Source organism: Dipteris shenzhenensis, chromosome 27, assembly GCF_047967505.1.
Source record: "Dipteris shenzhenensis isolate YYH24624 ecotype China chromosome 27, Dip_SZ_1.0, whole genome shotgun sequence".
Lineage (NCBI taxonomy): Eukaryota > Viridiplantae > Streptophyta > Polypodiopsida > Gleicheniales > Dipteridaceae > Dipteris > Dipteris shenzhenensis.
Window position 1 is genome coordinate 16,406,219 of NC_141622.1, and position 26,851 is coordinate 16,433,069.

At 43.7% G+C, this 26,851-nt stretch overlaps 1 protein-coding gene across 3 annotated transcripts in view; it reads left to right on the forward strand.

Moving 5' to 3' along the window:
- Positions 1–26,851, forward strand: part of LOC147883940 (protein ENHANCED DISEASE RESISTANCE 2-like) — a 158,993-nt gene that overhangs the window by 66,532 nt on the left and 65,610 nt on the right. For all 3 annotated transcript variants that reach the window (XM_087398449.1, XM_087398450.1, XM_087398451.1), the window contains exons 13-14: positions 24,292–24,363; positions 24,476–24,643. In XM_087398449.1, coding sequence (XP_087254575.1) covers positions 24,292–24,363; positions 24,476–24,643 — 240 coding nt within the window. The remainder of the gene's footprint in view (positions 1–24,291; positions 24,364–24,475; positions 24,644–26,851) is intronic.

Consider the following 26,851-nt stretch of genomic DNA (forward strand, 5'->3'; position numbering starts at 1 on the left):
CAGAGTACCAGATAATCTTAAGGCATAATCATTTTCCCTGTCTCGGACAGCACATTTGTCATCCTCAAAGATGACCTGAAATCCAGCTCTGTTAAGAGTGGACACTGAAAGATGATTCTTGGTGATACCAGGCACATATAAGACATCTGAAAGTCTGAAAACTGAACCATCAATGGCAGTAAGCTCAACTTCTCCTGTGCCATGTACTGAATATGACGACTTATTGGCACAAGTGACTTTCTTACCAACGGGAGGTGGATGCAAGGAAGTAAAAAGACACTTCCTAGAAGTGATATGCTTGGATGCACCGCTGTCAAAATACCAAGTGTTCAGTGTTTCATTGACACTGAAAGCAGATGCATCCGTAGAAGAGTCATAACTGCAAGTCGGCATAATCTTGTCCAACAAAGTTGGCTGCAGCATCCCCACTGTCAGATGCATGAGGAGCTGAATCTGAAACAGCCATACCGGAGCTGTTTTTCTTCTCTTTTGCAAGCCTTTTCCTGCATTCTGCAATGTGATGACTTGGCTTTTTGCAGTAATGACAAAAACCCTTCTTCTTGGGCTTACTTGCATCATTTTTAGCCTTTTGTGAAGGCTGTCCTGACCCACTGGAAGGCTGATTTACTGATGTCTTTGCCTGTCCCTTTGTTTTTGACCTAAACTTTGAGAGCATAGCTTGTTCACCTGCACGTGAAGCCAAGTTTTTCCTGGTCTGCTCTTCCTGAAGCAAAAGTCCTATCAACTCATGAAAAGTGAGAGGATTTGCACCCCCTCTCAATGATAAGTTCAGCGAGGTATGAAAGCTGAGATAAGACTCTGGAAGAGAATTCAGAGTGGTAGCAATTATCTCTGAATCAGGAATAATCTCATCTATGTTCAATAATTGCTCTCTGAGATCCTGTAGCTTTGTGAGGTGGACTGACATGGAGTCACCCTCTTCCATATGTGTATTACTTAACTCTCTTTTCAAGAAAGATACCCTTGCATCATTCCGGGCTGCATACATGCTTTCTAAGATATCCCACGCTGCCTTCGAGGTCTTACACGACCGGATATGCGGAATGATAAATCTTTTCACTGAAAGACAGATGCATGACAAAGCTAAGGCATCCCGTGAATCCCATCTCTTCTGCTCTGGAGTAGTGGCTATAGCTGCACCGACAACTTGTTCTCTGCAGCTGCACCCTGTGCACGACCTCTTCCACCTCCTTGCTGAGGAGGGGTATTAGGTGCCATACCTGCTGGTCGGATCTCACCCCCATTCACATAATACCATAAATTGCGAGAAATCAGAATATTGCGTACCATAAAACTCCAGAGGGAGTAGTTGGTACCATCCAACTTGTCTTCCTGTGAAAGACCACCGAACTGGAAGTCATTCTGATTTTGCTGGGCCATATCTGAGAAAGAGATTTAAGCAGATGCAAAACTGAATTCCCTTACTGGGAATGAAATGCACAACTCCCAAAAAACACAGCCAAGCACTGGCTGTAAATGCAACTCAGATTTCTGCACTTGCACTGTCAGAAATTTGTCCAAGCATCAAAAACTCTCCAGAATCCGCCAAAAGTGCTGCAAAACACTTCAAGAAAGGCAGCATGAACTGAAAACTCCAAAATTGCTCTCCCAACACAAAAGCCCCAAAATAGGCCTGAAATTGCAACCAGAGAGGGGCAAATTGAACAAAAGCCCCAAATGTTGCACAAATTTTGCTCTGACTGCAAAAGCCCCAAATTTTACTACAAAATTGCAATGTGAATGCAAAAGCCCCAAATTTTTGCAATCTCTGCAACAAATGCAAAAGCCCCAAATTTGTCAAAATTCCCAATATACAAAATGTGTCCAAATCTGCCCACAAAATGGCCTGCAAAGCAAAAATCTGCCTCGAATGACACACTCCGTACAAACGTACGGAATTGTACGGAATGTACAGTCAATCTGTACGGACATGTACCCTCCTGTGTACGAATGTGACGGTTGTACGGATGAGCTGTACGGTTGTACCGTCTATGAACTGTACGGCGAGTTGTACGGACGACAAAGTCGACACGTGCAGGTACGGACGAGCTGGTACGGGTGGTCGACACGTGCAGGTACGGATGAGCGGTGAGACAAGCGTTGGTACGTCGACACAGGTCCAGTATGGGATGTACGGAATGTACGGCGGGAAGCAGTACGGCAGTCTGTTGTCGCTTGTACGGAGGTACGGCGCAGTTGTCACAGATGTACGGCTACAGTAGTACGGCGTTGTATTGATGTGTATGGGCGTCGCAGGTATAGTACCGACTGTACGGAATCAGTCCTCCGTACAGATCTGTACGGACGATACGGCGAGCTGGCATGGGAGCTTGTGGGCTGGAGCTGGAGGACAAGAAGAAAGGAGCAGGGAGCAGGATCAACCTGCTCTGATACCAATTGTGAATATTTGGGGAGAGAGAGAGAGAGCAAGAGAGAGTGAGCTTGAGAGCTGAAAGCTTGATAGCTTGGTTTGCAATAGAAGAGTGTAAGAGTACACAACTGAAAGAGTTAGAGATAAGGTTTTGTCCTAGTGACAAAACCTCAGTAGTCACTAACCATAGTTAGTGAACTAATTGCGGTTGGGGGGAAAAACCTCTTAAAGAGGGAAAAGTGTCCCTAACTAGCTTATTAAATTACATTGGTCACTGCTGAATTATATCTATAATTCTAACAAGGATGTCAAAGTCAAACTCTTGAAATAGAAGAATCCACCTGCTCAATCTCCCCCCCAAGCGTTGGTTTGTTCAGTAAGTATTTGAGAGCTTGATGATCAGTAATGATGACAAACTTAGTGCCCAAGAGATAGTGTCGATACTTTGTCATGGCATAGACCATGCCCAAGCCCTCGCATTTAGTGCTATAGTTTCTTTTCTGCTCCGTTGTGTTGTCTGCTTGCGAAGTACATAGGTAGGTCGAGTTTGTGCTCTTCATCTAGTTGGGCCAATATCGCCCCGATCGCCAGCCCACTTGCATCTACATGCACATGAAAAATGACATCCTATTGAGGTTGCTGCAAGATGGGTGCCTTTACTAGACGATCCTTGAGGTTGTCAAACGCCAGTTGTTGAGGTGCCGACCAGTTGAAGGACTGCTCTTGCCGAAGGAGTTCCGTCAACGCCACCGCTATGTCGCCATAGAACCTGATGAATCTTCTATAATAACCCACATGTCCCAAAAAAGACTTGACTTCTTTGAGTGTGCGAATAGGCAAGGTCAAATATCACTTCCACCTTTGCTGGGTCCGTGGTCATTCCCTCAGCCGAGACAATGTGACCAAGGAGAACCCCTCGCAAGGCGAGGAAGAAACATTTGTCCGGATTCAAGCAGAACCTAGCTTCTCTGCACTTATCAAAAACCCACCTCAACTTACTCATGTGATCAGTTTAAATAGCAGGTTCGAGGTGAGAAGCATTCTTACCATTGAACACAGAGAAGTCATCCAAGAATACCTCAAGAAACTTTATGATGTTGTGTTGGAAGAGTTTGGTGACAAGACATTGAAACGTGGCCGGTGCATTGCATAGACCAAAAGGCATCATCCGGTAAGCATAAGTTCCCCATTGGGTGACGAAGGTAGTCTTTAATTGATCTTGCTCTCGCACCCGAACTTGGTTATACCCACTGTATCCATCCATGAAGGAGTAGAGAGCATGACCAGCTATGGTTTCTAGCACCCTGTCAGTGAAGGGGAGAGGAAACCTATCCCGACATGTGGCAGTATTCAAACTCCTATAGTTGACACAAACTCGGAGTTTGCCAGTCTCTCTTTTGGGCACCACTACAATGCCACTAAGCCATTCGGAGTAGTCAACAGGGTAGATCAACCCTCCTTGCTCCATCTTTTGAATATCAGCATGGACAGCCTTGCCATAGTTAGGATTCATGCAATATGGTCCCCTGATCACCGGGTCTGCTTCCGGATATAGATCGATGTGATGTTCCATGAACTCAGCGGGTACTCCCTTTAAATCCTTATATGACCAGGCAAAGACATCGACATACTCTTGAAAAAAATCAGACAATGCAGCAAGGAGATAGTCATGTTCCCAGACCCAACTGGCTACCTTAAGATGTCGTGGTTGGTCCTCTGTCCCAATGTTAAGATACCTCCAATCCCTGGCATGGTCAACTTGAGGTATGCTTCCTGATGTGGAGTTGTTCGGTTCTTCTGCTCCCACCGCTGGGTGCGCAGGAGTATCATCCATAGAAAAATCCCCCACTACTTCTTCCATCCAAGAGCTCGGATAGGACGGTTGGGTGTCTTTTGGAAATGGTTGAGATGTAGAGGCAGCACTTGGGCCCATTCTCTTTTTTCCTTTTTGTGCTTGCTTGAGCATTCCTCTGTATGGTAGTCCAACCACCTCGTATGTAGTTTCAGGAACCTCTTGTGTCGTTGGGGGGTCAGCTTCTAACATGTATAAGTCGAGTAGAACAAGGTCCGCGACATCTTCTTCTCCCTGTATGTTGTGGGCTTGCCTTGCAGGTTTGAAGTTCCAGACTCCAGTGTGAATGTGGACGGTTTCTTCAAGTTGTCTTATCATCTTCTTGTATAGCATCCTCTTCCTCCTCTGTTGTGACCCCATGGTCTTTTTCTTGGTGTGAGGCATCCATGTCGTGTGCTTCCATTGCTTCCATTGCTGCTTCATGGTCTTGTCTTTGAGTCACCTTGTTGGCCTCTCCACCACTTGGTCTGGTACTTGTGGTCATCATTCGCTGATACATGTGGGGATTATTAAGAAGACCAAAAGGCATTTGTTCATACATGAGGTCAGCCAAACCAGGTGGTGGAGAGGCTTCCTGGCTCACCTCTTGTGCATTCCGTGAAGTACCAAGATGGGCTTCAGGATCCTCTTCTGGACACAACTCCACCCTGTTGATGGCTAAGGATCCTAGGGCCCCCATCCAATCCAAGATGACAGCTTCTTCCTCATCTGGTCCAGCATGTTCCAACAAGTACGTCAAGCTCTCACCATCATCTCGTGCTGCTGTTGCATAGGTTTGATCTTGGAAGGGTGAGTCCTCCACATAGGCCAGCTCTTCTTCTTGTAGGGGCCAGTCCCCAAGTGCCCATCGCTCCTCTTCCACCCCTTCTTCTTCTTCATCCTCTTCCCCAAGTTCCACAGGTCGGTGACGAGCCCTTCCAGTAACCATGTCTATTTCTAAGGATGTGGATCCCAAAGGCAATCAAACTTCATCACTTGACCAATCTTGAATGGCCTTTGCTGAGCGTAACCATGGTCTATCGAGAAGTAGAGGATAAGTCTGCTCACCCTCCGTCATATTAAGTACGATAAAATTGGACAGGAATGTAACTCCCGCAATCTTCATGTGAACACCTTTGACAGCCCCCCTAGGCTTCACCTTGCGTTGATCCGCCATGCGCACTTGAAAATGTGCGTCAGTTGTCGATTTCAAACCTTGTTGTTGAAGAGTACCTCTCGGCATGATGTTCACTGCTGCCCCACCATCCAAGAAAAGATCTTTCAGCTCCACCCCGTTGATTTCCACTGCGAGCTTGGGACTTTGTTCACATGTGAGGGCAGCATAGGCTGAGCAATTGTCTAGTGTTACTCCATCTTGAACTGTTACCGTCTCTGGTGTGGGTCCTCCTTGAACAGATCCCCTTTGGCGACCTCCTGGCATGCAATTCAAGAATGCAATAGTCTGATGCTTGATATGTGGAGACAATTGACAGAGTTGTCGTAAGGTGATGTTGGGCCTGAAATCCATCAAGTCATCCATCAAAGAATAAGGCTGGACAGTAGTAGTAGCCTTTTGTGCCTTCATATGTCGAGCTTCTGGACGAGGGTCGAAGCTCACGCGAGGGAGAGAAGGTGCCTCTGGATTCTCAATCAATATTTCGTGTGGTGACTCTTCCATCACCCATTTCCCCTTTTCTTGGGCACTACTGGGCTTCACCCCTTTTTCCTTCTCTTTCTTCATTGTGCTTCCTGAGTGGAAAGTGGATGGGCCTGCCTGTGACTCCTCACGTTTTTGCCCTAAAGTTGTCACTTCCGTTGCAAACCTTACTATTCTGGACTTGCGGGAAGGGAACTCAGGCGTGACGCCTTCATCTTTAGAACTAGATTGAAGATCTTTGGTGACACTCTTGACCCCCTCCTGGTACCTTGAAGGCATAGATTGCTCACTTGGAGTTGAGGTAGTTTTAGAGCTATTGATAGGTCTTCATGGCTGTGGGGCCCTTCGGGTTCTTTTTGATCCAGTTACACGAGAGGACAAGGGTGATGCATTCTTGTGCCCACTGTCCACCTTGGAGGAAGGAGGTGGGGATGCTCCTCTAGTGACTGAGCTGGTATTAGTTGGTGATGAGGCCTCTGATATTGATGTTGAGTCATCCTTACTACTGTCACCCTTTGTTTGTGACCTTGTCACAGCTCCCAACACTGCACCAATCAAATGGGGTTTGTCACCCTCCCCCGCCACTACTACATCAACCATGTTGACTTGCGATGTTGATTCCCTTCTGCCATTGGGACAATCTTTGGTGTAGTGGTCATTTGTGTTGCATTGTGTACAAGAGGGTCCCCCGAATGGTTGTGTACAATCATCTTGGTAATGGCCGTACTCGCCACATCTATAGCACATGATGGGCCTGCGAAAGTTGGTACCTCTGCCTCCACCTCCACCTCCACGTCCACCACCTGGGAACCCACCTCGTCCACCGCGGATATAAGGCGATCCATATCCACCCCTTGACATAGGTGGTTGATACTGTGCATAGTAGGGCGGAGGATAGAAGTATGGAGCCCCAAATTCAATGGGAGTAGGAGCTTGGAGCAAAAGAGGATTAGGAAGTAGTGGAGGTGGAATGATAGGATGGGTGGGTGGTTCAAGTGCCTTCACAGGGGCTGAAGCTAGGGGTACCGGCCTCGGTGCAGCTTTGTTGACTGTAGCCGCCAGTGGTTCTCCAATTGGATACTCCGGTAGAAGCTTCCTCAACCCCTTAAGATACCTACATTCGGAGGCATCATGTCCATGAATTTCACAAAATGTGCAAAAGGAGGTCGGGGTGGGTACCTTACGCTTCGATGGACATTCTTAGCAGCCATGGCCAGAACCCTTGCAGTCGGTGCACCAGAGACCACTTCTTATCTGAGCTTCAAAGGGTGACGGTCCATCCACTTTTGTTCTGTCTTTCAGACCTTATTTGATTTCTTCTAATTCCTTCTTGAGTTGCTACCATGCTTGTGAGCCCTCTTCTCTCGGAAGTTGGGTGGTCTGGGCGGTTGTTGAGGCGAAACTTAACTGGGACCGTTCCATCTTCACCGCTTCCCTTAGGAATTCTTGTAGTGAGGCATGCTCAGGGAGTTTGCCAACCAGCCTTATAGCAATGGTGGAGGGTAAAGCCTTCAAAAACCACCCCTTCATGACGGCGTCATTGGGTGGCACCGACATCTTTGCGGCCAAGACCCTCATCCTTATGTACATCTTCGAGATACTTTCGCCAAGCTTCATGGTATCAGTGGATAACTCCTGGACAATCATGTGTTCGAATTTTTCCAACTTGAGTGCGTAAGAATTCCTCCGTTAGGTCTGTCCACGTCTGGAAGTGGTCAGGGGGAAATTGACTGTACCATACATCGGCGGCATCCTCCAATGACGAGGGGAAGATGTGAAGGAACGCATGCTCATTCTCCACACCTTTAGCTCTACATGCTGTGAGGAATTTCCTCACATGAGTTCCGCATCCATTGGATGTGGCCTTTGAACTTTTGAGTCTTCACGCGGACCTTGTTGAGTAGCTCGAGAAGTCTAGCTCTGTCTGCAGGACTGAGAACAGCCATCCCCACCCGAGAGGCTGAAGCAGATGCAAGAGTTGGAGGGAGTCTCGATGGAGCGGTAATGAGTGTGGGTGCTCTAGAGGAGGAGACTACACCGACAACACCTCCTGTGGAGGACCACAATGGGGAAGTCACTACTAATGTAGCCATAGAGGAAGTGTACAAAGATGGTCTTGCATACGCGGAGGGTCTCGGTGTTGCAGAGGGAAAGGGTGCGAACATAGAAGATGTGGGGGTTAAAGAGGATGGGAGAGCATTTGGGAAAGAGAGGGACGGAGTTGAAGTCATGGATGAGTAGGCAGTAGGGAAGGGAGGGGGTGGTGGAAAAGGTAGTACCGGTGTGGATGGAAAGGGAGATGAAACCATCATGGCAGGTAAAGGTATGGCCGGAGTAAAAGTACCCCCCAGTGGGATAGATGTGGAAGAAGGATTAGCTAGGAGCCCGGAGCTATGAGCTTGTTTAGACGAGGCAGGAGCAGATGGAGTAGATGGAGTCACCACTCCGGCAGAAGAGGTGGTTGATGAAGACATCATTACAAGAGGAGGAGAGGGGCTGCCTTGACCTCGATGTGTCCCTGAGGAGCCCTCGTCCTTCGTAACCTCTTCTTTCACCTGTTCTCCGCTTTGCACTTCTTCTTCTCCGGAGTCCGGATCTGACCACCAGGGTTCCTGTTGATCCAAGTCAATGAGAGTGTCGATGAAGTTACTTGCTCTGGCTACTGCTCCAATGGGCTCACTTTGTGCTCGAGTTGAGGACTTCGCAAACTTACGTCGCACGTAATGCTTCTTGTACCGCGTTTGGTCTGCCGGAAGTCTTTTCTCCACTCTCCTCAAGTACCTCCTAGTTCTCTCGCTAGCTCCTTCAAATGTTTCAGAACTACTCGGCATAAGACCTCTCTCTAGGACCCTAGATCACCACTTCACTTGTGCTACTCATCACTAGCAGTGTCCCACTGTGATCGCCATAAACTGTCGGGGGGGGGGGGGTCCTAACACTTCCAGAAGTATTACCGGAGGCCTAGGGCCTCTGGTACGAGAAGCAAGTAAGGCATGCCATAGGTGTCACTGATGGTACGTAGGCGAGTGCTAGTCGATGGTGTCAACTATGTGCAAGTACAAGTGTTGAAGTGATGTGAGCAAGAAGAAGACCAAAGCGGAACATCATAAAAGCCAACCCTTGACATGAACGGAAAAGAACTTCAACCACATGACACCGGGTCCGTTGTACCAGGTGAAGGGAGAGGAGGGGAGGAGAACACAATGGAAAGAGATCTTAGAGTAGCGAGCAGAGATGGGGAGTAGCATAGTTCATTAGAAAGCAAGATGACTGATACACCAGGAGAAGATACACACGAGGCGAGCTGTTGACTCTAGCCTCTCACTCCTTCACTCACGCCTCCCGCCCCTGCCAGAATGTCCCCCCCTCTTCCCTGTTTCCCCCTCTTCACCTTCTCCTCCTCTGCTCCCCCCGTTGCGAATCTCCTTTCCTCCTTCCTATTGGATGTCTTCTTGCATCCTTAGCCATTCCACTGTTTGTGGGCCGCTCTGCCCTTGATGGCTTCCGCAACACTCCAGCCTGTTCTGGGTCAGTGAATCCCGTGCTCCATGTATTCTCTTGTCTATTCCATGCGCTCCTGACACTAGTTGGTTGCGAGGGTTGGTGCACCACCTATACCTCTTGACTGTTGGGCTGCTTCCCATGTGCATCAACGAGTACCGCCTGTGTGCCTGTGCACTCTGCTGGATTGCTTCCCATGTGCACCAACAGGTGTACCCCGTGCACCATTGCACCAGTTGGACTACTTTCCATGTGCACCACCAAGTGTACCCCGTGCACCATTGCGCCAGTACTTCCCTCTTCCCCCTACTTCCCTCTGATCAACTTTGACCATGGTGGGTCGAGGTTGAGGTTTGGTACTCTTCAGTCATGTATTGCTCCCGTCATATCCAAGTCATGTCCAGGTTCTCTACAAGTCATGTACTGTCAAGTTATGTCCATGTCATATCAAGTCATGTCCAAGTCAAGTCATGTCCATGTCCAGTCATGTCCAAGTTATGTCAAGTCAAGTCATGTCATGTCCATGTCAAGTCATATACTGTGTTCCAGAGTGACCAAGATGTGAACACATGTGAACACGATGCGACTAGGTATGACTAAGGTCTAATAACTTGGCATGTTGCTGAGGTGACCATGATGTGACCCAGGTGTGACTCTTGGTGGGAGTCCCGAAGACTTAGAGTACAACAGGCAAGCTTTTCTTGTATAAACTGGATCCCCAAATAAAAATTTAACATGCCCAAATCTGTCATGTCAAATTCAGCTTTCAGCTCAGCTTTGCAATTTGCAATTATATCCTCATTTGACCTCGTGAACAGCATGTCATCTACATAAAGAACGATGACCAAAATATCCCCCCCATCCTTCTTGATGTAGAGGGTGCTTTCCATAGGACTATTGTGTAATGCCTTACTTGCCAGGAATGCATCTATCTTGGCATACCATGCATGTGGGGCTTGTTTCAGCCCATATAAAGCTTTGTTAAGCTTGCATACCTGAAGTGCATTGCCAGAAAGTTCAAAGCCAGGAGGTTGCTTGACATAAACCTCTTCCCGCAAGTCCCAATTAAGGAAAGCTGTTTTTATGTCCAATTGATGGACATTCCACACAAAATTTGCAGCCATTGCAATAACTGACCGTATGGTGGTCATCCGGGATGTAGGAGCAAAAGTCTCCTCATAGTCTATGCTCTTCTTCTGTGCATAGCCTTTGGCAACCAGCCGTGCCTTGTACCTGTCAATAGACCCATTTGGTTTCCTTTTTACCTTGAAAACCCACTTGGTACCAATGGCATGCTTACCTGGTGGCAAATCCACAACATCCCAAGTCTGATTTTTCTCTATGGACTGCAATTCATTTTGCATGGCATGCATCCAATGCACATTATCCTTTGCTTCTTCAAAAGAGTCAGGCTCCTCTTCATCAAGAAGAGTCCTGCATAAGTTGTCCCAACTGAAAGAGCCCCCCCTTGCGTGCCTTACTGCACTACGAGTCTTGCCAGGCAATGGGGCCTCAAGTCTACTCTCGCTGAGAGTCTGAAGCAACCAATTGGGAACTGTTTTGGCTGCGTGTATCTCTTGAATCTCTTGCCTGACAACTTCATCCACACCCTGAGGTGGTACAAAATTAGTCGATGGCTGAATCGGGGCATGTGGATATGGAGGAGGATCCTGTAAATTCTGAGTTTCAGCGGGGGAACCAAATGCTGTAGGAAGCATCCCCTCAAACACATCATATGAAGAAGCTCTGATACCAAATGTGAGAAAATGCGAGAGAGCAAGAGTGAGCAAGATGGAGAGTGAGCTGAATGTAGTTCACTCCCAAATGTCAACTAAACTGAAGTGAATGAAGTGTGATTACAAGAAAGAGATTAGGGTTTTGTCTAAGTGGCAAAACCCTATCTAATCACTAACCGTAGTTAGAGATTAGACCGTGGTTAGAGGAAAAACCTGTAAGAGGGAAAAGTGCCCCTAACTCACTTATTACTTTACATTGGCCACTGCCTAGAATATATTAATAATTCTAACAAGGGAGACAGGCTTGGATGGGCTCTCAACCTAGCTGGGTACTCAAGAGGCTCCGCTCCCGAGAATGACCCAAGTGAGCAATGGCTCTCACTTATATAGATGTAGGGTGTCTTAGGCGTCTCAAATCCTAAGATTCCCCTTTGTACCAAAGGTACCACGTGTACTAACTATTCCATGGTTAGGACACATGACCATAGGTTAACCTGACCTCCATAGAACTAGCCTAGTTATGTAATTGCGTGGACATAGCATTATCCCCCCCTTAAATAGAGAAGGATTGAGACATAAATTCTGGGAATTGCATCAAAGAGAATCAACACTTTCCTAAGTGCTATCCACGATCTTTCCACCTAACGTTCAGCTCTGGGCTTTGGAGCAATCCTGTTCCTAAGATGTCGTTCCCTATAATCCAGAAGCCATTTTGGATTATGGGATACATGAGTAGACAAATCCTCGAGTCTTATAAGTTTATCTGCAAAAACCAAGTTATATACAATATCCAGAGCCTCTTTCAGTCTACTGACATGGAAGAGTCGGTGTACCCAAACTCCTTCAGGTAATTGCAGCTTGTAAGCTGCATCATTGTTATTTTGAAGGATTAAAAACGAGCACAATAGCGATAAGATACCTTGTACATAGGGCCAGTACGCATTACCTGAGAATCCTTTGGGATTCTCAAGTAAAGCCGTTGTCATTATGAGAAAACTGAATGTGACTGCTTTTGGATTAGCATAAAACTGCACTCTATCTTGAGCACTTGTTATGCTTTCCGTGGCCAAGCGGAACATATCTCATTGCCGTTGTAACCAATTAGCAATAGAGCTCGCCTTAACATTTTGTAAACCAACAACCCATGGGGATCTAGGCTGTTGTAACCAATTAGCAATAGAGCTCGCCTTAACATTTTGTAAACCAACAACCCATGGGGATCTAGGTTGGTATCCATACATCAGCATGAATCGACTATTCTGGGTTGTTTAGTGCTTAGGACTATTGTAAGCAAATACAGCAAAGGAAGGTAATCTTTTCAATTAGACTAATCTTTTCAATAAGTCTATCTTAGGGAGACATAAGCTCTTTGCATGTCTTCCAGAGTTTGATTAACCCGCTTTGTCTGTCCATCTGATTCTGGATGATTAGCCGAGCTTATTTTGAGTTGGTATCTAATTTCTTGAATAGAGCCCGTCAAGTAAACTTGCATCTCTATCACAAACTATTTCAGCTGGTAAGCCATATTGTCCAAACAGCTTCTCAACAAACAAATGAGCAAGCTGAGTGGTTATAATAGTTTCTCTTGTAGGTACGAATCCAACAATTTTAGTGTGTCAGTCAATGATTACCTAAGTCGCGTTATGCCCACGAGTGGATCGTGTTAAGCCTACCATAATCCATGGAAATACTTTGCCATTTGTTCTTAAGGATGCAACAATCCACCTCGTCTCAAGCGCTCAGCTTTGTTGACTTGGCATCGTTGACAATTTCGAACATATAGTTCGCAATCAACTTTAAGCCTAGGCTAAAAGAAAGCTCTTTTGACTAGATCAAGAGTTCTTTGTACCCTTGGATGATTGGTATTGGGACATTCAAACAAGATACGACGCCTCGTATCTTTGACCCCGCGTACACAGACCTTACACCATTCCGAATGCAATACTCTCGTAACACACTACCAAGAGGGGCATTCCTAGCTCGTACTTTATCCCAAATACTTTTGAAGTATTCATCTTCGGGATAAAGGCCTGTACGAAACCCTAGATGGCCATCAAGGAGTATGGATCCCAAGTTCTTTCAATACTTTGGAAGAATTCATCTTCAGGATAAAGGCCGGTACGAAACGCTAGATGACTAGCAGGGAGAAATTTGCCATCTCTAGCTCTCTACCACATACACTTTTTTTTCCCTCTACACCCTTTCCCCCCCCCCCACACACACACACTTTTTTTTTTTTGGGTGAAACTAAGAAAATTATATTATGAAACATCCATTTTACATCAGGGCAGTGCTCGAGAAACGATCTGCAATAGCTTTCTATATGGGTCTATGATGCATCCCAAGATTGTAGTGTTGGCATGCTGCTGGAAAAGAGAGAATATGTCACCACAATGTAAATATCCTAAGTCAAAGTACAGTTGACCATTTATTTGATCATAATTAAAGAGTTTTATATATGTTAATTATGGTCAAAGAATTCTTTTAATGGTCAAAGGATTGACTACGGTCAAAGATACTTGACTCTAGTCAAGTAAACCTGACTTCAGTCGAGGAGACTTGGTTTATTACCAAGAGGGTTAACTACGGTTAACCAGAGAACCACAGAGCTGACTACGGTAAGAGAATGTTGACTTCAGTCAACAAGACTTGGCATGCGCCAAGAGGGTTAACACCGGTTAACCAAGATGTGCCAACTTCGGTTGGAGAGTTGTGCCAACTTCGGTTGGAGAGACTTGGCTATAATTAAGGCGCCTCGACCCTTGGTCAAAGCTCCTTAATTATAATCAAGAGTGTTGACTCCGGTCAACCAGAGAATAAATATATATTTTTATATTTGTTAGGTGTGCACATGTGTTCAGTGGGGACGCCCACCGTGACTAGAATTAGTCCACAGTGTGTTATTTGCATGCAAAGCGCTAACAATTAATAGGTGCCATGGTGGTGCGCTTTAATTAATTGTTGCAGGTACTAGGAAGAGTTATTTTTCCTAAGCGCTACGGGAGCCTAACAAGCATCTAGGAGGTGGTTCGTGTGACCAAGTGCTTTGAAGACTCCAGAGTGGCCCTTAGTGGCATGTAATAGGACTTAGTCTAGATTTTAGACAAGTGGCATGTTGCCAATTTGAAATGAGCTTGAGCCTTGAAGCTCTTGTAATGAATGATTCACGTTTTGGATTTTTGGAAATGTATCAGACAGCTCTACGCTGAACTCTTGTAACAGATTCTCTTCAAGGAATAAAATACCTTCGGGGGGGTCCAGCCCGACATGTTGTCCTGGGCCCTAGTGTCTCTGTTAAGAGAGGGAGAGAGGGAGAGCAAATGAGAGTGTCTCTGCTGTCTTTTACGAGAGTTTGTATTGCAGAATATGCCCCTGAGTATCTACCACATCATCAATGAGCCGGATGCCCAACTTCATGAGATTGTAAGCTCTTATTGGTTGTTGTGTTGTTGTACAGCAAGAGGAGAGTAAAAACCATCACTCCAATGAAGGCTTTCCATTCGAAGCGAGGAAGCTATAGAAGCAGGATGGGGAGACCATTTGATGCGAGAGAGCACTTTCTTCCAATTCTGAATCAAGGCAGTAGAAAATGGACAAGCAGGGATTTTACCTTGAAACCTTCCAAGTACTACTTCCGATGGATCAACTAGTCAATGCCCATAAGCATTTGTGCGCATTTGGCCACACAAAAATGCCAACATGATAGACCAAGGCTGCTCTTGCTGAAAAAAAGTCTTGAGCAGAGTGATCTTTCTTGCCAACACATCAAATTTGATGTTTATAATTTTCAAACCACCATGCATTCTTGGTGAGCAAAGCAGGTCCATTTTGAGCAACCTTAAAGCTTTTCTATGAAGCTTAGTTTTCCAAAAAATCTCTATGGCTTGAGACCTAAAAGAAGAGAGATCTCGAGATGACCAATGTAATAAAGGAAGGTAAAACTGGACATAAGCTAAAACAATGGACTGGACAATTCAAAGCCGAACATGCAAAGGCCAAGTGGAGATCTTCCAATATTCTAATTTGTCCTGAATTTTGTTAAATACCCAAGACATTTGTTGCTTATTTCTGATTTTCCAGCCAATTGGATAACCCAAATGTCTTACTATGTTTTCCGGATGAATAATCTGGCCGGGCCAAAGGATAGCATGCCAGTTGCAATGTTTGAGAGGCAAGAGTTTTGATTTCTGAAAATTAATTTCTAGACCAACTGCCAACCCAAAATCAGAAAGGGTATCCATTAATAAGCGAAGCTTTAGAGGACTATTCTTTGGCATGAAGAACGAATCATCTGCATAAGCCTGTGCAATGAAAGGCTATCAGCTAGGAATTTGAAGCCCCACTAACTGTCGAGTATCAACCAGATGATCCATATAAAGAAGCAAAGGATGTGAAGCAATAGCATAGAGCAAAGCACTGAGAGGGCATCCCTGTCGAATTGATCGTTCCAGAGTCCAAGACTCAGACAAATGATTCCCTATAAAGCATTGAGCAGTGGAATCTGAGTAAAGCCAATATATGACATTAACAAGCTTTGGCCCAAAACCAAGTTTAGACATGATTTGAGAGACATAATCCCACTGTATGGTATCAAATGCCTTTGCCACATCCACCTGCATGACCAAAACATCTTGAGCTGAGTATTTTGCATATTCCATTGCGATGAGGGTATTGGAGATATTATCATGTATATTTCTTCTTGGAACAAAACCATATTGCTTGGGATGAAGTCCATCATGAAGGATATCCTTTATCCGATGAACCAACATTTTAGCAATAAGTTTATATATAACAGGCATCAAAGTGATGGGCCTCCAGTTATCCATAGTCTCACTGTTCACATAGGGGTTTTTTGGGTACAAGCTTAACCAGACCATGCTTCCAAGCTTAAGGAAGATGTCGATGCTGCCAGGCTACATTAATGAGCTTCAAGATTGGACCCTTCAATTCAGCCCAGAAGGCTACAAAAAATTCAACCGTCAAACCATCCCAGCCAGGGGATTTATGTTTACCCAAATGTTTCATCCAATTCAATATCTGAAAAAGACATTTCCAGCATTGAAGCTTTTTGCAAAGAAACAATAGGAGAAATAAGCTCAATAAATCTGCTCCGAGCCAATTCAACCTGAGGAGTAGAAGAAGATGGCTGAGAAAAAAGAAGCTGAAAATGATCCAGACATTGTTTTTCTAGCTGAGATAAAGTCTGGGTCCAAAGACCATCGGGTTTTCTGACTCTCATGATAGATTGACTTTGTCTATATGCATGTAAATTCCGAAAGAAAGATTTTGAGGAGCAGCCCTTATCTAGCATAGGCTTAACTCTAGCCCTTGTCTGCCATTTGGAAAGCTTGCGTTTATCAAAAAGAAAGGGAGGCATCAGGGCTTTGCCATTGCCTCAGGGTCTTGATGACCCTCAGAATCCAATTCCCTGACTAGATCATCTTCTTCACAAAGCGGAATACCCTTCTTGACTGCATTAACCCATGCCTTTGAGATGGGGCTGTCCGAAGAGGTAGATGGTTGACCAAGAGGAGTACCAGAAGCATCCCAATTACGAGATTGGAGAGGTCTTTGTTTGAGAGGCATTGTCTTCTTTGCAGTCTGCCAACCCTCGTGAGAAGATGAATTATTTTCCACTAGCTTGCTTTTCCTTTATTCTTGTTTTGAGCTGAATTGGCTTGGCTCCTTGTATGAACTGAAGGCTTTGCTCCTTTGGTTTCAGTCTTTTCCACATATGTCTTCTGACCTCCTTTATTAGATGGCGGAGGAATGGCAGCTGGAGGAGGCGGATGAAGGATAGAGGGACACGCAGAAGCTAGGTGCCCAAACTTGTGACAAGAGAAACAAGCTCCAGCAAAAATGCCCCATTTCAAAGTGAAATATTTCTTTCCCAAATTAACACCCTCAATCTCAACTGCAATAGAAGGAGGGGTTGGTCTATCAGTATCCCATAAGTTGCAAAAATGATTTTTATTACCTGTGGGACGAGGGGGACAGATCACTCGTCCCAATGTCATCGCTAAGCCAGGAAGCTCTGTTCTCATGTAATCTGGAAAATCAACCACTTGAACCCATATAGGGCAATGATGCTTGATGAGATTCTGATAGTCCTTATTAGGAGACCAAGGCATGATGTGCACGATTTGATTACCAAAAAATAAAGGGGACATTTCCAGCATCTTTTGTTTTGTCAAGGCATCCAAGAGATGAACTTCATAAAATTCTCGGGAGGCAAAATAGACTCCTTCCACATAGCATCCACCTAGGAGGGAATTCACCCATTGTCCCACATCATTAGCCGAGGGTATTTTGCCTGGGAAAAAGATGATGACTGCAGTTTGAGAGAGCTTCTTCAGAGGATGCACAAGAGAAGGCAACTTCATTTTGTAAGTGAGTTCTGGAGCAGGTAGCCTCCATTCTCTTCTACTTTGTTGAAATTCCTCATTCAACATGTCAAACACATAGGAAGCATCTTTAGATGAAGGAGCTATGGGGGGTAGAGTCTCCCTTGATTGTGTTTTAGGTTCTGGAGAGAGCGCTCTCTTGACATAATACTTATTTGTTTCTGCCATTGAAGCTAGTCGATTTAGTAGGAAGATTCAAATCAGAAAAAAGGCGGCGATGCTATATCAGTGGGGCACGGGATTTGGAGAGAAGGGCACGAGACCTGTTGCGACAGAAAGCTTGCTGGAATACTGCCTTACACACAAGAGGACATGGGAACCTGTTGCGACAGAAAGCTTGCAGGGATACTGCCTTACACACAACTAGCTAATCCAAACGCACTGGAAAGGTGGACAAGATCTGAGAGGAAACCAGTAACGAGGCGCTTAAGGTGGCTTGAGAGGGCACACAGGATGGCGAAACAGTGACCAAATTTCAACGAGCAGACGTAAGGGCTGCGATCAGGCTGCACACAATCCAAAGGAAACGTGGAGCAGATCGTCTTGCTCACAGACACAGAAACGGAGAGCTGCAGGGAACACACGCACACAAACGGGAAGCTGCAGGAGGCTGAAACGAAGTGGAAAAGAGACCAGATGGAGCTCTAGAAAGGTGGCTGATAACAGCGAGCAAGCGCAGGAGGATGAACGGACCGTAGGCAACAGTAGGGACAGGTCGGGATCACCAACAGGGCTGGCTAGGGGCTGGTATCGTTGCCATAGCTGTAGCTCTCTCACACACACACACACTCCGCCCACCCCACCCCACCCGCCCCACACACACACACACAAACATACTGATATATACAAACATATACATGTATGTGTATGTGTGTCCCCTTTCAAGTGGCTCACCATTAGCTCAATGCTCACTTTCAGGGTTGATGCGAGACCTCTGTCTCCCATGTACTTTGTGTGTGTATTTGTATTATGTATGTATACATACTTACATAAATTTAACTTCAATTCTCATAATTTGTTTATCTGAATTGGCTGATGATCTTTTAATCCAATAAAATAAGAATAACTTCTATGAACATTGGAGAACCATCACATCACATACGTGATGAAATTCACAAAGTGTTTAGACTTCAATGAAACATATAGTCAACAACATTGCATGAAAGATTTCATTATATTGAAGAAGTGAGAGACAGAGCTGTCTCAACTACATAGGAGGATCCGGGGATCGGAAGATCGCCCGTCTCCCTGCCTTCCAACTGCACTTTCAAGCCTCACTCTTAGTATGTCCAATTTTGTAGCTAGATGGCAAAACAAGTTGTTCAAGTGCCTTGCTAATTTTATTAAGGGTGCAGTTATCTCTAGGGTAGACATTGCTGAAAATTACTCATCTCCAGAACAAGATGGAATATAGAGGTCATACTAGTAGTACAAGTAGATAATAACTTTAGTGCACCCCACCTATAGCCATCTACTTGATTGTAGAGTAAGACTGTCGGATACTTTGGGTTTCCAGAAATGATTAGCGTTGTCGTTTTTGAGATTGTCCATGACTGCGATAGACTCTTGTGCATTCTAGTCATTAGTGGATGTAGCAGCTCGGCTGACCCAAGGTTGTTCAATAGGATGAGTAGTCGGCACAGGTTACCGGCATCATTGATACAAGAATGCCTTCTTTTCTTTGTGAGGAAAACCTGCCTATTGCCCTTTCTCAGCTTCAGGCCACAAAGCTTGCTTGGCATATCAGTGCTAATTTACGTTCCCTGTTGAGAATGCAAGAACATGAAAAAGCACAGAGACATGTGCTATAACCTTATTTGATATCTGGTAGAAAAGTTGTCCTGCCAATTCACTGTTTCTCGGAGGACCAAGCAGCAAATTTATTCACAAAGGCCTGGCCTCATGATAAATTTAATTAGTCTAAGAACTGTCTATATCTGTGCGATATAGAAGATAGCAGTAATGATCTCGTTTTGAAGCATAGAAGAACACATAAACTGATAGAAAACAACACGAGAACCCTTATTATTTCATGCAGTGAAATACTAGAAATGAACAACCATCATGGGATTCTCTTCATCCCTACTAGGCTTGTAGGAGGATCCTAGTACAGTAGAAGAGACTGCTGCATAGTAGATGATTGAACACAGACACACTATGAACCTTCTGCATGATGAGCCATCAAGTACAAGCCAAGAAGATGTGTTGGTGCTGCCACAGATGAAAGCATCACGTTGATTTCGGAGAGAGGTGTGGAAACGATCTCCATATGTTAGGATTTGGTAGGCGGCCTTATTCTCCTCCATGCAATCGTGCATGCAGACCGCCAAGTAGCCAACTTGCTTACCAGCCCCCCTTGATCCATGCACAGTTTGCTCACCCAACACCCCCCTCAGACTGAGAATGGGTGATTGGCAGGATGACTTTGTTAGACAAACTTCTACTATCAACAAATGAGATGCGCACAAAACCAAGAGTGCTACTCCAAGATGATAGAGGAAGAAATCGACAGATTAACAAATAATTCCTCACAAAACAAAGTGAGAATTTCAAAATAACCTGCCGCTCACTGTTGTCCAAATAATTTGGACTCAGCGCCAAAGAGATTCCGAGAGATAGAAAACAGTAGAAACTACTGAGAAACTACAAGTCATTGCATTAATTTTATTCTAGCATGTGAATTATCTAGAAAGCATAGTTGTCATAGTCGGTGTTGTCATTAACGACACACATCCCTGCAAACTCCTCAGTAATGGCATGAGCTGATTCGACCTTGCTTTTTCCAGCTTCTTTGTTTCTCTTTTCTGTGTCTTCCCGCTTCTTGAAACAGAATTGTTCCTTGTGACCAGGCTTTCCACAGTAGCCACAATTCAACTTCTTCACTTTGCATGCAAGTGCTCTATCCCCCAGCCATTCATGCGACTGACACCTTTCATCATCAAGAAGTGTAGCAATCATTTCTTCAAGGCTTATGCTTGCGTTCACACGTAAAATCTTGGCAATATCATCATATTTAGGAGGAAGACTGGAAAGAAGGACAGCTTTGGAGTCATCTTCATCTTCCTCAACACCGAGATCTGAAAGTTGTCGAACGATTGTCTTCATGCAATTGAGATGTTCTCCCAATGTGGTACCATCCTTCATCTTTAATCCGAAGAATTCTTGCTTGAGGAGAACCTTGGAGTTCTTCAGATGTGCTCCAAACATAGTATCAATTGACACCCAATTATCTCGAACATTCTTCGTTAAATCGATATGGTGATGAAACTTGGCACCTAAGGCTCCGTCCTAGAATTCCGAGAGCACGCTCATTCTTAGTCTCCCATGTGCTGAGGTTCTCTTGATTCTCTTGAGCTACCTTGCCAGTAGGTTTCTTCTCAGTACCTGCAACAACACCCCAAAGACTCTTTTCCATGAAGTAAAGTCTCAAGCTCAATTGCCATGTAGCAAAATTTGCTCTAGTGAACATGATTATTTTCCCAGTTGATTCGGTTTTAGTCTCCATCTATTTTCTTGCTATGTTCACGACCTATATCTCTCTCACAGGTCTCTTGGATTGCCGCTCTGATACCAATTGATAGCTTGTACACTTTGCTACAAGTAATGATTTCGTTTTGAAGCTTTCGTTTTGAAGCATAGAAGAACACATAACTGATAGAAAACAATGCGAGAACCCTTATTATTTCATGCAGTGAAATACTAGAAACAAACAACCATCATGGGATCCTCTTCATCCCTACTGGGCTTGTAGGAGGATCCTAGTACACTGTACAGTAGAAGAGACTGCTGCAGAGTAGATGATTGAACGCAAACACACTATGAACCTTCTACACGACGAGCCAGCAAGTACAAGCCAAGAAGATGCGTTGGTGCTGCCACAGATGAAAGCATCACGTTGATTTCGGAGAGAGAGGTGGAAACGACCTCCATATGTAGGATTTGGTAGGCGGCCTTATTCTCCTCCTTGCAATTGTGCATGTAGACCGCAAAGTAGCTAGCTTGCTTACCAGCCCCCCTCGATCCATGCACAGTTTGCTCACCCAACAATAGAGACCATTCAATGACCGGGGAATGTTGAAATATGGGTCATTGGCATGGTCATAATCCATGTGTATATGGGTCTTAGGACTGTGTCAGCACCACTCTAGTGTTCTTGGTATTTATATCCTCAAATTTTGATCTGTATTGAATGGGTGTGTGAGAAGGATGTCTCCTAACTGGTGAGGGGCTTTCTCTTGGACATGGAGACGGGACGTACTCCTTTTCCATTTGTACCCGCATATTGAATGTTACAATTAGCCTCCATCATGGTTTCTTTTTGTTAAGGTTGTTAGTCCCTGCAGCTTTTGTTTTACAGCCTTATGATTCTTTCACCTATATGCTGTTGTGCAATGATGGTTTGTGTGATTTTTCTTGGCCTCCCACAAGTTTTGATCCTCCAAAACCTGCACAACTTCCAAATCAAACATGTTGACACAATAGAAATCAATGAAAGCATCAACTAGAAGCAAGCTTATCACAGTCTGACTCATCTTCTTTCTCACCCCTGCTTCAAGTTCTTCCTATAGACCTGTTCCCTGCTACTCTTACTATCATCATAGTAGTTTTCACCCATTCCTCCCCAACCAATCCCTTTTAGAAAAGATGGACTAGATGCAGGCCTAGAGTATCATGGCTCTCCCTTGCAAAGGTCACAAAATTTCACAGAAGTTGCAGTTTATACTCCTTTAGATCCACACTTGCACTGTTATGCTGACCTTTTCTATCAACGAATCTCCTATTGCATGGTGTAGACCCTACCACTGGGTCCTTAGGTTCTGCCTTCCCCTTATCTCCCCTTTTCTTCACTCATGCCACTTGCTCAGTTTCTGCCTCTGTTTCCTCCCAACACTCTTGACTAAATTCCTTCTCCAGCAAGGTTTTTTGTTTAGTTAAAAGATGCTCTTTCTATGCCGAGTAAAAGGTGGATATGAAGTGTCTGGCCTAGGTTCATTGGCTTGATTTATAAATTCTTTCGTTACACGACATCATTGTTATGCTGAAGTGATGGGTTTTGTTTTTCAAAGACTTTGTTAAAGGATTGTTAAGAAGGGAAGACAGACTTGGTAAGTTAATCCACATCGAGGTTTGAAAGTTTCACTTTTTTGTTATGATCTCTTATGGTTTCACTTTGGATATGATGGCTTTTGGCTCACTGGAACTTTTATAAAGATATGTATGCCAACCTTTTTAAGTCCCCACTTCAATTTTTAACTTCTGTCTTTGTGCTCAAAAAGCAGTTTGCATATATATATACACACACACACACACACATATATACATAGATATATAGATATACACATATATATATGTGTGTGTGTGTGTGTGTTCGGCAATAGGTTTTCTTTTGGCGAGTTCTTTTGGGAGTGTTTCCATTTGGACAGCTATTGGCTCATCGACACATTGCTCTTGCACTTTGCCATATATGTTTTGCTTCTTCGGAGACTGTGCCTCACTTGTTTTGGCATTGTCCGTGCTCTCGTGAGTTTTTTGATTTGCTTTGACAGCGCCTGCAAGCAAGATTCCCATCTGTTCCGTTTGGGAAGTTGTTCTGGCTATTTGGGTTTCATCCATCCCGGAGTTTCATCTTCTTTTCGTTTGGCTTCGCTACTGAGCACTATGGACTTTATGGACATATAGGAATCGTAAAGTCTTTGGTGATCCTACTTTCGCTCTGTTTGGCTTTTTCAGGCGTTCTCTGCAGCAATCTTTCTTTGATTGCTTGCAGACCCACTGCATAGATTATGAGGTCTTTTTGGCATATACTGAAATTTTCAGTTGATGTAATTGTAGCATCTTGTTTTGAGGTTGCTACTCATGTAATATAATCAATCAAAGATTTCACAAAAAAAAAGTGTGTACACACACACTTTTTTTTAAAAAAAATGTTCAAAAAAAAAAAAGGTGTGTATACACAGATGCTTGAGTCCTCAGGAGATTGTGCCTCATTTATTCTGGTTTTGTCCATGTTCTCGTGAGTTCATCGATCTTCTTTGCCAGCGCCTGCGAGTGAGATTCCCGACTAGTCTTTTTGGAAAGTCTTTCTGGCTTGTTTTCATCCACCCAGACCAAAGTTTCATCTTTTCTTTGTTTGGGTTCACTATTGGGCACTTTGGACTTTATGGACAGACAGGAACTGTAAAGTCTTTGGTGATCCCATATTTTCTTTGTTTGGCTTTTTTAAGCGTTCTCTGCAGCAATCCTTCTTTGATTGCTTGCAGACGCACTACATAGATCATGATGTATATTTAGCATACACTGAGATTTTCAGTTGATGTACTTTTGGCTGCCTCGTTTTGAGGTTGCTACTCTTGTGATATAATCAATCAAAAGTTTTCACTAAAAAAAGAAAGTGTGTGTATGTGTGTACATATACATATACATATACATATATACATATACATAGATATACATATATACATATATACATATATACATATACATATACATATATACATATATACATATATATATACATATATATATATATATACATATACATATATATATATATATACATATACATATATATATATATATACATATACATATATATATATATATACATATACATATATATATATATATACATATACATATATATATATATATGTAGTATTTGAGAACATTGATTATAATGATAATAACCCTGTTTTTAGCAAACAATCGTAGAATTATCTGTGACTTGCCAGCATCACAATTCTAATATGATTTGTCTCTTTGATACACAGCAATACTGCAGTCATCAATCACGCACAAAGATCTTCCCAAAAAGCGTGGCTTTCGTCGGATTTTGTTAAACCGTACGTTCCTGTTTTTATATTCAACACCTACCTAAAAGAAATTCTTATAAATAACAGAGAATTTTTAGTTGGCTTGATATGCGATTTGCCTACTGTTAAATATGTTATGCAGCATCTACTTGGGAAATTAAACCACTCGCAGGCAACAAAACTGCTAGCTCAAGGTCAATTATTACTCAAACAATGGAGATACGATCAACTGGATGGGGACCGTGGAAAAAAAAGTATTATTCACAGTTGGATAAAACTATACCATATGTAATCCTATGCCAAATAGCAGGTATCAAATTATCATTACAGAGCAGCAGCAATAAGTGTGACAGGTTCAGGTTCTGTAGCTCTTATGCTCTTTGTTAAATAGAGAATGCTATAAAAATGATTAGCGTCTATTTTTTATTGCTTCTTTTGTTAAAATGGGAAACTTGTTATTTTTTGGAAAATATGGTAATGTAGCAGCTATACAGAACTTTGAATTTCAAAAAGATAATCAACGATCTGGCAGAAGTCCTTTGACCAACAAGCTTGCAAAGTAAAGCTCTGGACTGAAAATCAGGGTCAATAATGTTCAGCACTCTGTCCTAGTTCAAAAATCAAGCCACTCTAGCTCTTGTAGATAAGCACCCATCCAGTCTACTCCAAAGAAAATAATTGATAGTTCTCTCAAGCTGAGAAATGCAACCCCTAGAGTGGCACCAACATGAATAAACAAACAAAGTAGTGGTCACCAAAATCTAGTCAACAACTACCACTCCGGAGGGTATGGCTGAACTCGAAAAGAGGATTTTCCTTCTGATACTCTGCTACGGAACACACTGCTGAGAAGAACAAATGCCTATGTCAACCTGAAAGCCTAGGTACCTATTTGAAATCCCTCTCTAGAACCAAGTGAAGCCAAAATCCAATCCGGAGGCAGGATAGTCCTCTTCATGTATCCGAAATCCATCGAATTTATGCCAATTTATATGCGCCTTGCTACAAGGCAAAAAGAAGTGAAGCACACTTAGTCTTAGGACACTAGTCTGATTGGGACACCTAGTGCGTTTGGGACACTTTAGTCCTAAGTTGACTTTGGGCTTACATTCTGCCATCTTTTGTGCTTTCTCATTCTCCATTTGCAAGTACACTTAAGTCCCCTTAGCTTGTTGTTTGCTCCCTTGCATTTCATCTCCATTTCATTGCCCCCTGCACCCAACAACACGAGAGTCCCAAATGCTTTGCAAAACAGAATTGATACGATCACCAATATTCTCCAAGAAAGTAATGACAAAAGAGGGGTTCAAAATATCTGAATTGCCCTCGTGAAGAAGTCCTGAATTCCAAGTTGGTGAAAGGTGCATCATTACGGATCCTCGTATCCTATTTCACCACTCTTTGGACCGTCTATCAGACCCTCAAACAATCTCTGTTAGTAGTATCTGGATCTGCAGTGAGGTGGAAAGCATAAAAAACAGAAGCAATATGCATGCAGTATGAGGATCTGATTGCAAGACCTCATTAGAGTTAATCAAACGAGAAACAATTTCTCTACCTAGTCTAGTACCAGGAGTAGAGAAAAAGTGCTTATTGACTCTCCTTTCCATTGGAATTAGAATGACATCTGTTCATGATATGAAAGCTCAGCTCGAGAGTTTGCTAGTGAGCCCTTGCTATAGCAAGGCGATTGTGGATCCATCATCCAGGTAATTGAAGGTCTTTTCTATTTTGGCCTTTGCAATTGCTCAAGGATAGCAATCTCTTGCCTAGGATATCCTGTCTCTTTGTTCTTGCCAATGGGTGATAAAAGCTTCTAATATTAGAAAGAGCTACTGCCAAAGCTTGGAGGAGAGCACAAACCATCTTCCGAGTAGGAATCCAAGGTATTCATAACTGCCAATGAAATATCCTCCTTTGTCTAAAAGAGATCTTGAACCCCAATACTGACAGACCAAGCATGAGTGTGAGGCTTAAAAATAGTAATAATAATAGGACAGTGAAATGAAGAGATACCCTAGGGACTGCATAAATTACCACCTCTATCCAAAGTCCCATCGTCCACATAAAATTTGTCGATCCATGCATGGATGGGATACAAGTGTCTATCAGCGGCTGAGGCAAAGCATGAAAAGCATCATCAACCCAACAAGCTCTACTTGTGAATTGAAAAAGGAAAGCATCCTAGGAGACTCTTTGTCGAGAGTGAATGTCACCTTCTCATCGTCCTCTTTTATTTGTAGGCAACTCCACCATGTTAGTCACCTCCAATTACCTAGGAATGTTAAAGTCACCTCCAATTACCTAGGAATGAGCAGCGTCGGCTCCTTGAAAATGACTCTTTTGCCTTTACTATTGAGAACATGGAGGTTGAGCAGGCCTATCTTACATCTTTCTATCAACAAAATAACCCACTTATTTTTAGATGGAATAATGAGACATTCGCCAGTCAAAAGGGAGGGAATGGTGGCTGAAAAAGAAATATAGATCCCTTCCCTAGTGCCAAGACAAAAAAGTA